At 46.4% G+C, this 14706-nt stretch overlaps 1 protein-coding gene across 3 annotated transcripts in view; it reads right to left on the minus strand.

Annotated features, from left to right (window-relative positions):
* Positions 1-14706, minus strand: part of LOC111845899 (laminin subunit alpha-3) — a 57700-nt gene that overhangs the window by 42163 nt on the left and 831 nt on the right. For all 3 annotated transcript variants that reach the window (XM_072711222.1, XM_072711221.1, XM_072711223.1), the window contains exons 2-5: positions 13814-13966; positions 4508-4625; positions 1156-1274; positions 728-898 (exon numbers count right to left, since the gene is read on the minus strand). In XM_072711222.1, the coding sequence (XP_072567323.1) occupies positions 728-898; positions 1156-1274; positions 4508-4625; positions 13814-13966 (561 nt within the window). The remainder of the gene's footprint in view (positions 1-727; positions 899-1155; positions 1275-4507; positions 4626-13813; positions 13967-14706) is intronic.

A 14706-nucleotide genomic window follows, 5' to 3' on the forward strand; every position in this document is an offset into this window, starting at 1 on the left:
AGTACTGGAGCAGGAGATACACAACAACGTCTAATAAAGCAAGAACCCAATTACACTATTTGATGACCAGAAGTGCAACATTAGAACATTACAAGAACAAAGTTCCAGAGGAAAGGGAATAAACTAACAAAACCAATATGGCCACCATGAGGAGACAATCCAATTAAACCTGGGCTAGACATTGCCGATGCTGATAATCCATGCTTTAGTTTTTCCTTTTATTTCTAAGGATGATGGTGATCTTACTCATGTATTGCAGTAGGATTACGAAGACAAAAAAAACACACGACAAGTCCAGCTTGGGCTAACAATAGGTGCTAAGGGTGTAACTGCGACGCGGTAAATATAATGTCGTCTACATTGCATCTCAAACACTGTAGATGAAGGACTACGTTAAAGCTCTGAGATTTAAAGACCTCATTTGAGTTCAGAGCGATTTCTTCAGCTTCAGAGAAGTTGGGGACACTCCCTGTGAATTCAGATGTCATGCAAAGCCCTATCTAAAGGGGTCAAGGTCGGAAAACGTCTCCCAGCCTTCTGCAAATACATCACAGTTCTGTGACAACAAAGCTCCAGGCGCCTCCTTCGAAGAAATCAAAGACACCAACGTCCTTCAGAACCGTCACTTGACAAGGCAAGGCGGAGCTGTGTTCCAGGCTTCACCGATGCGCTCAGAACATCTTAAATCACCGGGGATGACGGCAAGGGACTCGCACTGGCGACTCACCCGTCGTGTGACCGTGGGGTCGCGCTGGGCCTTGGAAATGAGGTGTCCCAGCAGAGTATTTGTCCGTAGGAATCGCAGACGGATGTTAGTGGCCTTGGTGAAGTCTCGTAGCACTGGTGAGTAGGTGAAGTTTTTTGCTCCTGGTCGACTATTAACCAGTGAGACCACAATCTGGAAAACATCATCAGCCTTGTGTAAACACCTAGCAGTAGTTACAGAACCAGCAAACCCCTGATCCATTCATCCATTTCCTATACCCACTTGTCCTATGCAGGGTCACGAGGACCAGAGTCTATCCCAGAAACTATGAACACAAGACAGGGAATAACTCAGGACAGGGCACCATCGCATTGCAGCAAACCCCTGACCGTCCTATTTCCATTAATACTTTAATCTGAACCTTTGGCTCCACAATCCCATATTCTCACCTCGCCATTCTCCAGAGGTACAATCCGTGAGTACTCTATGGTGCAGATCTGGTCATCGTCTCGAATGATACGTCCATTGGGCTGCTTTCCAAAAGTTTCGATGCAGTCTCGCTTTGAATCTGCGTTAAGGAAATGAACGAGGGAGAGATATGATTCAGTGTATTCTCCGGGCACAAAAAGCAAGCAAATCACATCATAGCTCAGCAATAAACGTCTTGTCCGAGACTGGAACATCGTAATCCACTCAAAATACACCTGGAACAAGGGAAATAGTAACAAGTTGCGACAACCAGCAAAAATCTATGAAGGGGAAGAGATGACATCACTGCTCTGGAATTTAACAGTAATCAAAAGGTCTTGCCTCTGGGACTTCAGTGTCTCACTGACGTTTGGAATTGGGTTATGTAGAGCTGTGAAGCTGTTAATGAACAATTTCTTATAAACTGGAAGAAAGAAAAGTGACACTGACACAACTACTTTAAATGAAAAATCATTATCTGTCGTGGCTAATTCAACGCGATTTGAGTCACAGGAGTCTTCAAAGACACACCTAACTGAAAGTTAATCAATTAGGAGATCTGAAGCAGCAAAACCAGAATGCAATGCAGGGCCTCCAGTGGTGGGGGGTGGTTAAATACTGTCCCGGTACACACTATAGAGGAGACCAGCGTGAAAAACCTGAAGTGATGCTTCAGCAAAACTGCAAAGTCAAAAGAGTTGAAGCACTGCTTGTGGGGGTCGTGTGGTGACAGGGAGGGACACACAGATGCCTGGGAGGAAGTGAGTCCTTGGCGTCTCACCAGGCATGCCTAGAAAGTGGAGACTCCAGGCTCCAGATCAGCTATCCCACTTGAAGCGGGAAATCTGTTATACATTTACAGTAGCTCCAGATCAAAGGTTATCCAAACATCTGCCGGAGATAAAGTCTAAAAAATTCTAAAATGAAGATAAGCAGTTGGAAAACAGTCAAAATCCTTAATTTAATAGCAGGGATATGTTTACTACTAGCCTCAGCTGGACTGAGAGACAGGTGCGATTCAACCCTTAGCAGGACTCAGCTTGCAGTAAGGTTGTCGCTTTCAATCTGAAGAAACGCCTCCCCAAACGATAAAAAGCTCAGTTATCTTCACTAGACACAAAGTTCGGTGAGCTCATGCTCTCTTTGCTACCCAATCAGTGCCAATCAGGTTCCAGGGGCGGAAAACCCTTTTACACCCAAGACAGGATTAGCCGATTGGTGGGGGGGGGGGTCCCAAATATTCAAATATTACCTTTGTATGAAGTGTGCACAAAAAATGAGACACATTGTGAAATGGATTTAGAATAAATATGTTTTTTCTGGGGGGGCTCCGACAAAAAATAGGGTGACAGAGGCACCACAAAATAGTCTCCTATGCTGGGGGAGACAAGAAAAGTGATGGGTAGATGTGTGAATTTTACTCTGAGAACACAACGCGATGAGGACAGGGAGAGGGGGTTCCAATAAAATGTTGATGAATTATGGTCCTTTCAGAAAAGTTTGCCCGTCACAAGCAGGGAGACTCCCTCCGAACGGTGAACGCCCTTCGTGTGCACACAGGAGACGTGACCCACACCCGGCCATGTGATCAATCCGCCTGGCATTTCTTATCTAATGAGCCTGTAAATGCAGGTCAAAAGCAGCTCTGTAATGAATTGAGCTTTTCCTATGTCTAGATGTTATCAGGGAGTGTTAATCTACTGTATTTTTAAAACGGATATCTGTCACCGAAATCTGTGACATATCTGTGCCCAAAAGTGGACTGTGTCACTTGTTTATTTACACTACCGGGCACCTTCTACAAAAGCAACCCCCCCCCCCCCCCGGGGCTCCCAGGCGTATTAATAACTGCGACCGGCTTCTTGCGAGACGTGGCGTTCCGGCCGGGATCAAGACTGGACTTCCTTCGAGAAGGTAGTGGAAAGCCAAGCTGATAAGAAAGCAGGATATGGCTAATCAAAGAAGGAAGGAGTCCAGAGGAACGGGAGGCTTTCAGAGAGCGTTTCCAAGAAGACCCAGAGCTCCGTCTCCCTGAAGACACCACCGAGCGAATTTGACTATTAAACAAAAGTGATCTGTTGTTTTCGCTACGTGCTGATGCGCTAAGAATACAGCACCTAGAATATCCGGCTGCTGCTAAAACAAGGAACCAGGCCCATCCAGTTGAGAAAATGGCCCAGTGTCTGGTTAGCTGGCACCAGGGGAGCAGCAAGGCACACATTAATCCACAAGGCTTTCTGCATGTCTTTACATTTCACTTTAACATTCATTTTTGTTTAGCAGGCTCTATTGTCCAAAGCACCACAGAAGTGAGACAAGTAGCACATTACAAACATACAGCAGTCAAGGAGTCAAGCAGGCTGAGTTTCCAGTGAATTCCCAAGTACAACTATAAGAAGCATTGGAGCAACAACTACACAACAACTTCTAACAAAGCAAGAACCTAATAAGATTCAAATCAGCAAAAAGTGCAACATCAAGAGCATTCAGGGAACATGGAGAAGTATCAGACCAGTAGAGGAATTCCTGAAACAGATGGGTCTTCAGGTGTTTTTTGAAGGGGAGAGACAATCTGTTGACCAGATGTGGTTTGATAGCTTGTTGCATCACCACACCTGAGAAACATCTGGAGCAACAGTTGAAGGAATTCCCAAGCAGTGTTGGTTTGCTGACTGATGAGAGCGATATGGAATGTAAGACAGAATGACAGAAACCTCAAGTTGTTCGTCGGACCAATGATCCGCATCAGGCTAGCAGGACATAGTCAGGTTTAGAGCTGAATAAACCCAGATATTAGATCCAGTTTCACCACATTCTTCCAGGAAGGTGGGTATTAGATAAACACAGGTCATGCTGAATCCTTGGGTGACGTAAGCACATGGTAGGCCTCTATTAGAGTAATACCTCACCATAGCATTTTCTGATGACTGTAGTGATTTTATTACAGTAGTAGTCTTATTAGGTTCTTGCTTTGTTGGAAGATGTCGTGTAGTTGTTCCTGTGTAGCTTCTGCTCCAATAATGCTTACACTTGTACCTGGGAATTCATTGGATGCTCAGCATTGCTGCATTTAGGTCTAGTTGAATCCTTGACAACAGTATGTTTGTAATGTGCTTTTTGCCTTACCTTTACGTCATTATGTGCAATAAATAAGGTCAATGTGAGCTTACATGTAAATGCTAGTTCTCCCACATCCAAAAGAAATCTTGACATTGCTTGTAGTGAGTGCACATGTACCTTTTCATGGACCAACATGCTACCAAAGGTATCTCCTGCCTAATAGCTGGTGCTTCCTCCTTCCACCCCTCAGTGAAGTTTGAGCGATGTACTCACGTGCAAAGTACTGCCAAGGGCTGAAGGTCCTCCCATAGTCCACGGACCGCTCCAGCACCCAAAGGTCAGGACGAGGGGCGTTGGCGAACTTGATGATGACATATGCAACATGGAAAAGCTGAAAGGAAAAGCACAAGGGTTGCCCCCTAGTGACATGGCTAAGGAGTAGTTGTGCATGTCTAGGCTAAATCTAGAGTATATTGTGGCCTGTTTCTGGGAGGAAATGTTTGAAGTGCAATTAGTTAACTGATAAAGGACAATCAAATGAGAAGATCTTTATGTATTTAAAAAAGTCAACAGGTAGTCTTGGTGATTTATGAAACAGACTTGTAACCATAGTTCTGCAGTTTTGGTATTCCTTGTTTAGCCAAGTCTTATAACCAAAATGTTTTCAAAGTTATTCAAGTGGATATTATTACTCAGGCAACTCAAGCAGACTCCTCAAGGGACCTCTTTCAGGTCCCTGTCCTTTTGAATGTATCCTAATAGGGGACGGTAGGAGATGCGGCCGTGGGAGCTGCCCTCAGTCCGAACAGCAGCCCACGGGAGCGATCCTGAGCCAAAAACGGATTCGGGGAAACCTGGCCAAACAAATGCGGCTCTGATGAATGCCAGCAGTGCCGGAGGACCTATTCATCAAGTGCGGCTGCCATTTCCTGCCATACGTGGCCCGTAATTCAACACTACAATTCGGCCTTGCACTTGGCTGTGGGCTGCAACAATGCCCTACTTCCTCTGTGGGGTCCTGTAAAAATCAGCACAGCCCAACATAAAACCTCATTTAGCTAGCGTGGAGGCCGAATGTGTTTACTACATTCATGCTGAGCCTCTACAGCCCTCATCCTATCCAACAGAAAGACACAACGGACCTGCAATTACAGTGACGCTGTCCTGTATTCACTGGTTGCAATTGCCTGTAAAGATCAACAAAACATCAAAATGTTACAAAAATAAACAAACATCAGTTGCACATTCGCATTATCAGTATCAAGGAGAGAACATCTTCCATAGCATCAGAAAACACCAGCTGCCAGAATGACTCATTCCCTCTCCCTCATAACCAGGGGGCAATGGCAATACTTCTCGTTCTGACTAGACTGAACTGACCTGACGATTCTCAGCCAATCAGAGACATCTTTAAACTGGGGCAATGCTTGCAATTTAGAGGTTTCTACAGAAGATATAAGTACTGTAAAACGAATTCAAGCCATTACCACGACGACCGCATGACGAGGCTCGTGCATATTCCAACAGGTACGTGTATCTCTATGGATCCTACAGATAAAATACAGTATAACTCTTTGACTGCCTGAAGAACATACAGCAATCCTTAACAATGAAATGCCTCCCAGGATTAAATGGACAATTCATAACCTTGTTCCCTCAGAAAGCTGATGATTTGGGTTCTGGTTTTGCTCCCAGCCCTAGTCCTCACATAATGGCACACATTGTGATGTATTATTCTGGGCACACAAGCCTGAAATCCAGACAAATATGTAGGCAGTCTGGCACAACATCGCAGTCATCCACCTTTCCTTCGGGTTCCACAAACAATGTTGTCACCAAAAATTACACATGGGCTGTAACTGGGCATATTTGAGGCGCCACCCCTTTGTCTCTCATAGAACCAGCAAGCCTGTGGGCCAAAGCTGAACCCAGTCTTCACAGAACACTGGGGTGGTGTGTGGCTCAGTGGGTTAGGATCCTGTGCCTATGATTGGAAGGGCGGTGGTTCAAATCCCAAGGACGACGCCGTGATTTCAGTGTTGGAACCTTAAGCAAGGCTCTTGATTTCCCCCGAATTACTCCAGTGACCCTGTGACTATCTGAAAACGGTATGCTACTTGGGGTATTCATTTGCTAAATAAACTAAATGTAAATCTCTTATGCAGAACCCACAACAAACTCGGTATATTCAGATAATGTAAAATTTCTAGACTATTTAGCAGATATTTGACAAAAATGATATGGAAGTACAGCACAGACATTCAGAGAAGACATAAGAAAGTTTTTTTATGATGACAAGTGCTTTGGGGTGGGTGGGGGCACTGTTCCAGGTTAGGGGCCAAGCGTGCTGCCAGCTCTTGGGTACGAGTGTGTCTGAAAGCTAATCAACCGCTGAGTTCCCTCGCCACCCCACAAAAGGAAGAGAAAAAGAAAAGTGGCAGAACCATACAGAACACATAGCTGCTAAAAACAGGCTGAGATGTTTTCCAAAAGCAAAGCATGTAGGCCCTAAACCATCCTGGTTAGTGCTGTGGGTGAGTTTGTACAGCTTCCTGAAAATCAACCTGAACATACACCTACTGGTTTTCAATAAAACGTCCAGTACAATGTGCAACTTTACAATATAAACCCAACAGCACAAAACGTTTACCACAAACCTCAAAGCACTTGAAGCCAATACAGGCCCAAGGAGTCCCCTATGAGTCACAGGAGGGTCCGGATGGGACGTTCAGGGAGCACGTATGGATTTCTCTGCACATTCCTGCCGCAGTGCCAGGAAGGGAGGCCCAGTGATGGGGGGAGCCGGCCCACGGCCCGCCAACATCACGAAAAAACAGCCGTGGTGCAAATCCAGAGGAATGCCAAGGCCTCAGCCAAGTGCCTCTGGCAAACAGACGCTCATCCTTACCAACGAGCTTCGACAGGTGACACAAGGCATAATGTCAGAGAGCGACCGGTCCTCCTGTAAATCATGGGCAGCAGGTAGCATAGTGCCTAAGGCCATGGACCCTTCACTCCCTGAAGGAGCCCTGCTTTTGTACCCTTGAACAACTACTCAATATGAATATCTATCAATCAACCATATAACCTCTTATCCTGATCAGGGTCATGGGGAGCAGGCCTAGAGCTCAGGGGCATAACTTTGGGTTGAGCATTGAGAGGGTTGAGATGTCCACGCATTTAAGGGTGTCCAGGGGGTTCTATTGGCTATTCCCCCGTAATTTATGCCAATGCTGGATCCAATTCCAAGCAGCCAGGGGATATGGCTGGGAAACACCCTGGGCATCCCGTCCATCACGAGACACATACACAATCATACTGGACGGGCAATGTAGTTTACCTCACTACATGCGTTTAGATTCCAAGAGGAAATCCATGTGACATATGAAAATATGCAAACGCCACACACACAGAATAGAGATGGGATTCAAACCCCCCCACCACAGAGTCACCACGCCACCCATGTAACATGAATATCTCCAGTTATATGATCCAGCCTCATAAAAGCATCAAAACTGTAATTCTCTTTTGATAGCCCTGTAAGCTAAGCACCGAGCCCCAAGTGAACATCAAACTGCATAAGAAACCTGCCCTGAAACAGAAGACGTGCAGCGCATAACAGGCCATTTAAAACGCACGTCAAATCCCAGTAACAGATGCATTCATGATTCGGGCCATTTTGCTAAATAATATATAACAAATTGTGGGGCAAATAGCTCTGCTTGAGATTTACGTTAAGCTGTGCAAATCCACCCTTCATCTCCCATAGCTGGGAGAGAAGACTTCAGGCTACCCGTCTCCTTCTCACCGGGGGAGTGACAAACATATACTGAAATAAGTATTCTGCACAGGTGGACCAGCCCCAGGGGAGAACGTTCCAGAAAAATGGCAGCTTGTACAAACAGAACTTTGCCTGATGCAAGATGCCCTGACTTGTTACGAAAAAAAAAAAAAACTTTTTTCTGAACGTGCTAGGCAGAGGGCCCCTCGAGCTTTAGCAAAGCCTACTGAGATGATCAAAACCTTGACAAACTGTTTGAGGCCCCCTACAATACTGTAGTCAATGTGTGATGAGTAGCCGAAACACTGCTGACCAATGGTGACCTGGGTAGGTTTTGGTAACATGTTGGAACCTAATACTTAATCCCCTACAACAACTAAACAAAAATGTTTCTAGAAAGTTCCCTGGGTACCCTGCAATCTTCACTAGGTTAGGCGAAAGGAAGATGGATGAATGCCACTTCTACAGTTCGGAGAGCAGAGTGGAAAAGCAAGAAAACTGACAGCAAACACCGTCAAGACAGTTTGGTCGCATAACAAGAGCTGAGTTTGCATTTCAAAGGCTCACGGTTTGATCCACACACAAAGAAACTCCTTGGAATAACTTGACAAATCTTGCAAAAATCAGCTGTTGACTATTCCTGCCTGATATGGTTTAAACACCTAATAAAACACAGCAAAACACCACTGCTGTCCAATCGCACTAATCTGTAGTGCTCGCTAACCCCCCCGATGGAGCAAAACCACACACCCCGTGGGGTTTAAAACTCACAGCTGACTTGAGACGAAATCAACTCCACTCATCCCTCACCCAGTGGCGCAGTTTACCCCCCTACAAAACCCCCTGGCAAACGTTCACTGCACAAATCTTTTAAACATTCCTCATTTAGGAGATGCTGCAGCAGCATGTCCTGCTAGCCTGCTAGCCTGCTAACCTGCTAGCTAGGTACGATCTTCTCACTCTACTCACTAGCTACTTAATTGCTTTTTCGTTGAACATCTGAGGTCAGAGTGGGGGGGGCGGCAGAAACAACAAACCTGGCCCCTGCCACTCCTCCTGTAATGAGGCACCAGGACATCAGGCACATACTTCATACAGTTTCCATGCCAAAACTTCCCTATTTATGTGCACAGTAACTACGAGTTACTTCATACAAATCTGCGAATAAATAAATGCCATTTGTTATTACTTATAAGAACTGCAGCTCCAGTCATGTCTGCTACATTATTAGTAACAAAAAGGATTACAGATATTCAGGGTAAGACTTGGGAACACAAAGGGATCATCATACGTGATGTTGATTTAAAGACAGTTCCGTAGACTGGGATAAAAGAGGCCACCTGATATATGACTCTCCTCACCCCTCAGATGACAGGCCTAGAGTAACATCGGCAGTTTCTGTTCTGTCAGAGTGACTGGACAGTCGCTCTCCTGCTCACGTTGATGATATCATGTTATGACTGGCCTGTTGTCTAAAATGCTGGCTCTTGTCTATGCCAAGATCAAGCCTGGTGTTCTGTTCTTAGATGGGACGATAGTGTTTTTCTTCATCATCTAACTATGAAACCATGAAATAATTGCTGGCCCTGGTCCAGAAAGTGATCAAAAATAGGTGCGTAGAAGTCAGGAGTATAGTTGGGTATATTTTGGACAGGCTGAAATGGGAGCCGGACTGGATTGGAAAGCTGATGTGAGGTGTGATGGCGTGATGGTGTGTGTGTGGGGGGGTGGCACGGGAGGGGCCTAGTAATAATGAGAGAGGTCAGGAAAAAATCATTATGCTGTGTTTGGCGACTAAAGCAAAACACAGGGAAGACGGACGCTCGCGGACAAATGTGGCCGCACTAGACCAGTAAGTCTGACTTCCTGTGGTTTGTGTTAAGTGCTGGATAATAACGCTACCAGTTTCGCATTTGGGGGGAGGACCCCGCTCCAGTCTGAGGTCCAGGCCGCAGCAGAACATCTGGGCACGGCCCGCTGGGGGGGTTTACGTCTGACTAAAAAATTCGCCGCAGACCCGGGCTGGTATTAGGTTACACACCGGAAAAATGGGATCCGTGCCCAGGCTCCCTCCCTCCTTCCCTCCCTCGCTTTTGAAGAGGATCACCATGCGGGTCACGACAGCACTCTGTTCACTAAGGTGTGCGCGCAGATTACAGCCGACCTCCACCTGGAAAAGCCGCTTCCTTTATTCTTCGTCTTACTATCTCTCCCTCCCTCCCTCCCTCCAAATGAAAATTCAGATCTGGGTTTAAGCCCATTTCTACCTGGCAAGAGCAGACCTAACTTTTTAGTGGTGCATCCAGTTAGCAAACCATGCACACACACTTCATATTATGCAGTCAGCTCTGGAGAGACGCAAATACACAGACAAACCCGCGCACACACAACTCAGCAGGCCGGGATACACGCATCCCGCACCACGAAGCCGGACACAGACACCGATCGGCACACCGGCACACATGCGGCCCTCTACAGGCCGACACACGCACACGCAGTCATTAGGCTGCATGGGATTCCCCCCCCCGAGCCGTCAGAGGGGATAAAAAAGCGATTCGACATGATAGACCCGAGCCATGCTCTGCCGTAGCCCGCTAAAAGACCCGACACAGTTCAAGGGGCATAAATAAACAAAGTGCCTTTCAAAGAACTTGAAAGAATTAAATCCGTGTTCACAGGAGCAGGTATAGAGGTATAAAGCACAGCTCATATCTTTGCCAACGGCAGGATGGACCATGAATGCAGGTTCAAAACAAAGTGTAATGAGGGTGCAGGGAGGTCACTTCTCACAATGAAAGGAGCGACGCTTCAAAAAGGGGGCTGGATTTGTTTTCATTTCAGCCCCCTGCATACGGGGACACGTGGCGTTTTACCCACAGATCTGTAGTATCACACAGCTGAGATTCTGCATCCCAAGGCAAACTAATCAGAGCCACGGTCACCAATAGCGTCTCCTAGGTGGTTCTGCCAGTTAGCGGCACGCTAGCAACAGCTCCCGCTGTTTCAGTGGACATGAAAACATTCCCCACGGCCAAGGCAGGTGAATTTACAGAAATGCGAACCTACACGCCTGATTTGTGCGATCTGCCCGTCTTCGGTACATTCTCCGGCGGCGTTTGCAGGAAACCCAAGTAGGTGCCATAGCAACGTTGTCGAGGCTCAAGGACAGGGTGTCGGCAACTAGTGTTCGGGATGGTTTGTCTTTTTCTAATTTCTCAGGGTGAGGCAGGGCAGGGTGGGGTTAGGGGTTCAGTGGGAAATTATTCTGGCGTGCCGTAGATAAAAGGAGTCCACTGAGACTTTGGACTTGATTTCCACAGCACAACTGCCTGTAACGGAATTCGCCGCTGCTGGCTACGGCAAAGCTCTGAGCTCGGAAGAGGCATGTCACGGCCTGGGCACATGCCAACGCTTAAAGAAAAAAGGGGCGGGGCCTTCAGAGCGACAAAGCGGATATGGTCCGGTAATTAAACAGCTTATTCGTTCTGCGGTCCTTTTTCAGCAAAAGCTCCCTCATTCACAAGCAGAATCCTTTTATTCGCCGAAGAACAAAAAGTACAAGGAATCTGCTTTGGTGCAGATGGCAGCATGAGGTGAACATACGATCAATAGAATAAACATAAGCAGAGATATAAGCAGAAATCAATATGTGCTATTAACAGGCTTAAATCAACAAGCAGATGCATAAATAAAGGTGAGACAAGCAGATGTAGGATAGAAACAGCTTTGGAATATGCACATATAGAGCCAATAAGAGTAGAATATATTCCACATCATTTAAACAGATGCTCAGAAGTTCTCTTCACATTTTGGTCTGAAATCACGACGCAGATCCTGTTATTCTTCGAAATATATAACATGAAAAGTCAGACGTAACTTGACACATCGCAGACGCCCCCTGAAAAGGCCGCGGCGGAAACCCTGCTGTTTGTCTGACTTAGCAGTGATCCCGGGAGCCGTCTGCACATTCCAGACGGGATACCGCTCCGGAAGATACTATCCACCTGCAACACCTCGGCCAGCATAAGCGATAACTGCATAAAGCAGTCTTCTTTTGAGGCTCAGTTTTACATAAACATCTACCGCCGTTACATAATAGAGCCGCTGCAGTCAGACACCTGTGCTTCCCTGAATGAATGAAAAAGGCTTTCTTTCCATTCATCGTGAGGGACACAAACAGGCCGCATGCTTCTCCTAAACACGCCACCACAATAACGCGTCCAGTTATGCCGCCAACACAAAGCCAGGGAACTGCATGAGCGCTAACAACCCCGGCCGTTTCCTCTGCCTGCTGAGCAAAATACTCCGGAATATTCCGCCGTCTCTCCCGATGAGGGTGGCCGTCAGGGGTACAGCTAGAGATTTTGGACCCCATGAATCCATTTCTGCTAAAATCCCCCCCCCCCCTTTACAGTCCCTCCGGACCACACATCACTGCGTAATCAGCTTTGTTCACGTCGCCACCACCATGATCAGATATATATGTCTCTATAACTCAAATGTACTTTCACATCCTATAGCAGGGATCCAAGCTCATTTCCCTTACAGTTACTAGATTGAGACTCCTGAATGGGATAATGGTCTAAGACACTGTCCTGACCTACAGTGCCAGTCAAAAGTTTTGACGCACCACACTCCCAGCAAAGGGGGATGATAGTGTCGCATCACATGACCAGGCCACCTGACCTAAACCCAGCAGAAATGGTTCTAGTGGAGTGTCACCAGAGGGTGAAGGAAAAGCGGCCAATGAATGCGCAGAATGTGTGGGACCTCCTTCAGGACAGCGGGGAAAGCATCCCAGGAGGCCACTTCATGGAACTGGAGTAGAGGAGAATGCAGGGCCAGCCAGTGCCTGGGGCAATTGGGGTTAAAGGTCTTGCTTAAGGGCCGAATGGTGCCATCACTCTGCAGACCCAGGGATTTGAACTAACAACCTTCAGTAATTGTCCCAACCCACAGAGCTGCCCCGCCTCCAACAGATTTTTTTGTTGAATGCTTTATTGGTCAGTGCATAATTCCATATATGTTATCTTACAGTTCTGATGTCTTTATTCTGAAATGTAGATAATAGTAAACATAAACCTTTATATGGGTGGGTGTGTCCAAACTTTTGACTGGCACTGTACATGTAATGTTCATTCTACCACTCATGTCCCCAGGGGCGTAGCTAGAAATTCTGCCCGCCCTCCTTGTGTCACATTAGGTAGATTTTGCTGAACGGGGGTTGAGTACTGAACCGCCAGAATCAGACACCACTCCAGCAATCCTTCATGTCCCTAACAAACTGAGTGATCGTTTTCTCTAATAACACCATATGTTTGATTTAGAGGTTTGAATCTTCAGCCAGGAGACTCGATCATCCAATTCTTTGTCTCTCTTTCTCCGAACAACCAACCAGTCGCAGTGAGGTGCGATGACCAAAGTCACATGACTGGACATAGGCGGTCACATGGTCCAGACTGAGACATGCCTGCCCCATGCTCTGCCCCTCTGGGCTGTTTGTGACACTAAAACTGTCACCAGCTTACTTGTAGGCAGAACAGTACCTACTATTCTGAGCAAAAGTTTCTGTCCTGCTCAAAAAAATCTAGCAGCAGCCCGTAAGATTGGTGGCTACCAGGCTAACAGTACCAAACAGGAACAGTTGTGCGCATAATACTTTCCAGTTTTAGGCAGGCAACATCACCGTGCTAGATTTCATAAGCTCTTCTCAGGAGCAGCCGGCCAAGCATCAGTGATGCGTTACGTCTGAGTCGTGCTCGGTTTGAACCACTGGCGCTGATGGAGGGGGGACTCACCTGTCCGAGGTCCAGCGTGACGTTCACCTCGTTGTACCTCGACCCCCTAGAGAGAGGTGGACTCTGCCACCAATGCTCCGTCCCATCGATAGCGTTGCTCGCCGGATGCGCCCTATTGGGCTCATTGGAGTTGCAGTAGTCACAAAACTGACCCTGGAGGGAAGTAAGCGCGCAGACTCAAGTCAGATTGGCTGCAAACAGGGTTAGGGAGCCACAAACAGACATGCCACAGCTCAGCAGAGCAGTCCTCTGAAATGCTAACCTGGTGTTTTATTTTACTTCGGAGGACCATAAACGTACCCATCACGAGGTCGCGTGCATCAGACGTGTTGCAATTAACAGTGAAAAACTTCGTTTGATGTGGGTACATTCAGTGATCTAAAACGGAGTCGATATATGAAGCACTGAAGCAATAGAAGTTAATGAATCATGTTCAAATCGGAGAAATAGAGAAACAGGTGTTTAAAATTGACAGAAATATTCACCATGTGACGAAAAATGTCAGTATCTGTGAATTTACACGTTGGCGTACCCTAATATAAGCAAAAACACTCTCCCCCCACTATTTAAAGCTGAAAATTTTGGCAGACCATCAGGTCGGTTGTGGGACCGATGTGTGTCTGCATTTTCCGATAGAGGCAGTGGGTGAATCACTTCTTGGACTCAAAGCAGGAAACAGAAGCAGCCAGCCTTAATTGTGCATTGTTTTTGGAGCACGGTGTGATATTCATTAAATACCGGGCAAACATGTGGAATTTGCTTGTTTTTCAGTACGACATTAACCCTCTGTTCCTGAAAAGCACTCCAAAATTGAGATGTTTTATAACTTAGTAATAAAAAAGTAAAAATAAACACAAAAATAAATTTAAAGAATAAGTTAATAAACACAAAGC

Source organism: Paramormyrops kingsleyae, chromosome 4 (genome assembly GCF_048594095.1).
Source record: "Paramormyrops kingsleyae isolate MSU_618 chromosome 4, PKINGS_0.4, whole genome shotgun sequence".
Taxonomy (NCBI): Eukaryota; Metazoa; Chordata; class Actinopteri; order Osteoglossiformes; family Mormyridae; genus Paramormyrops; species Paramormyrops kingsleyae.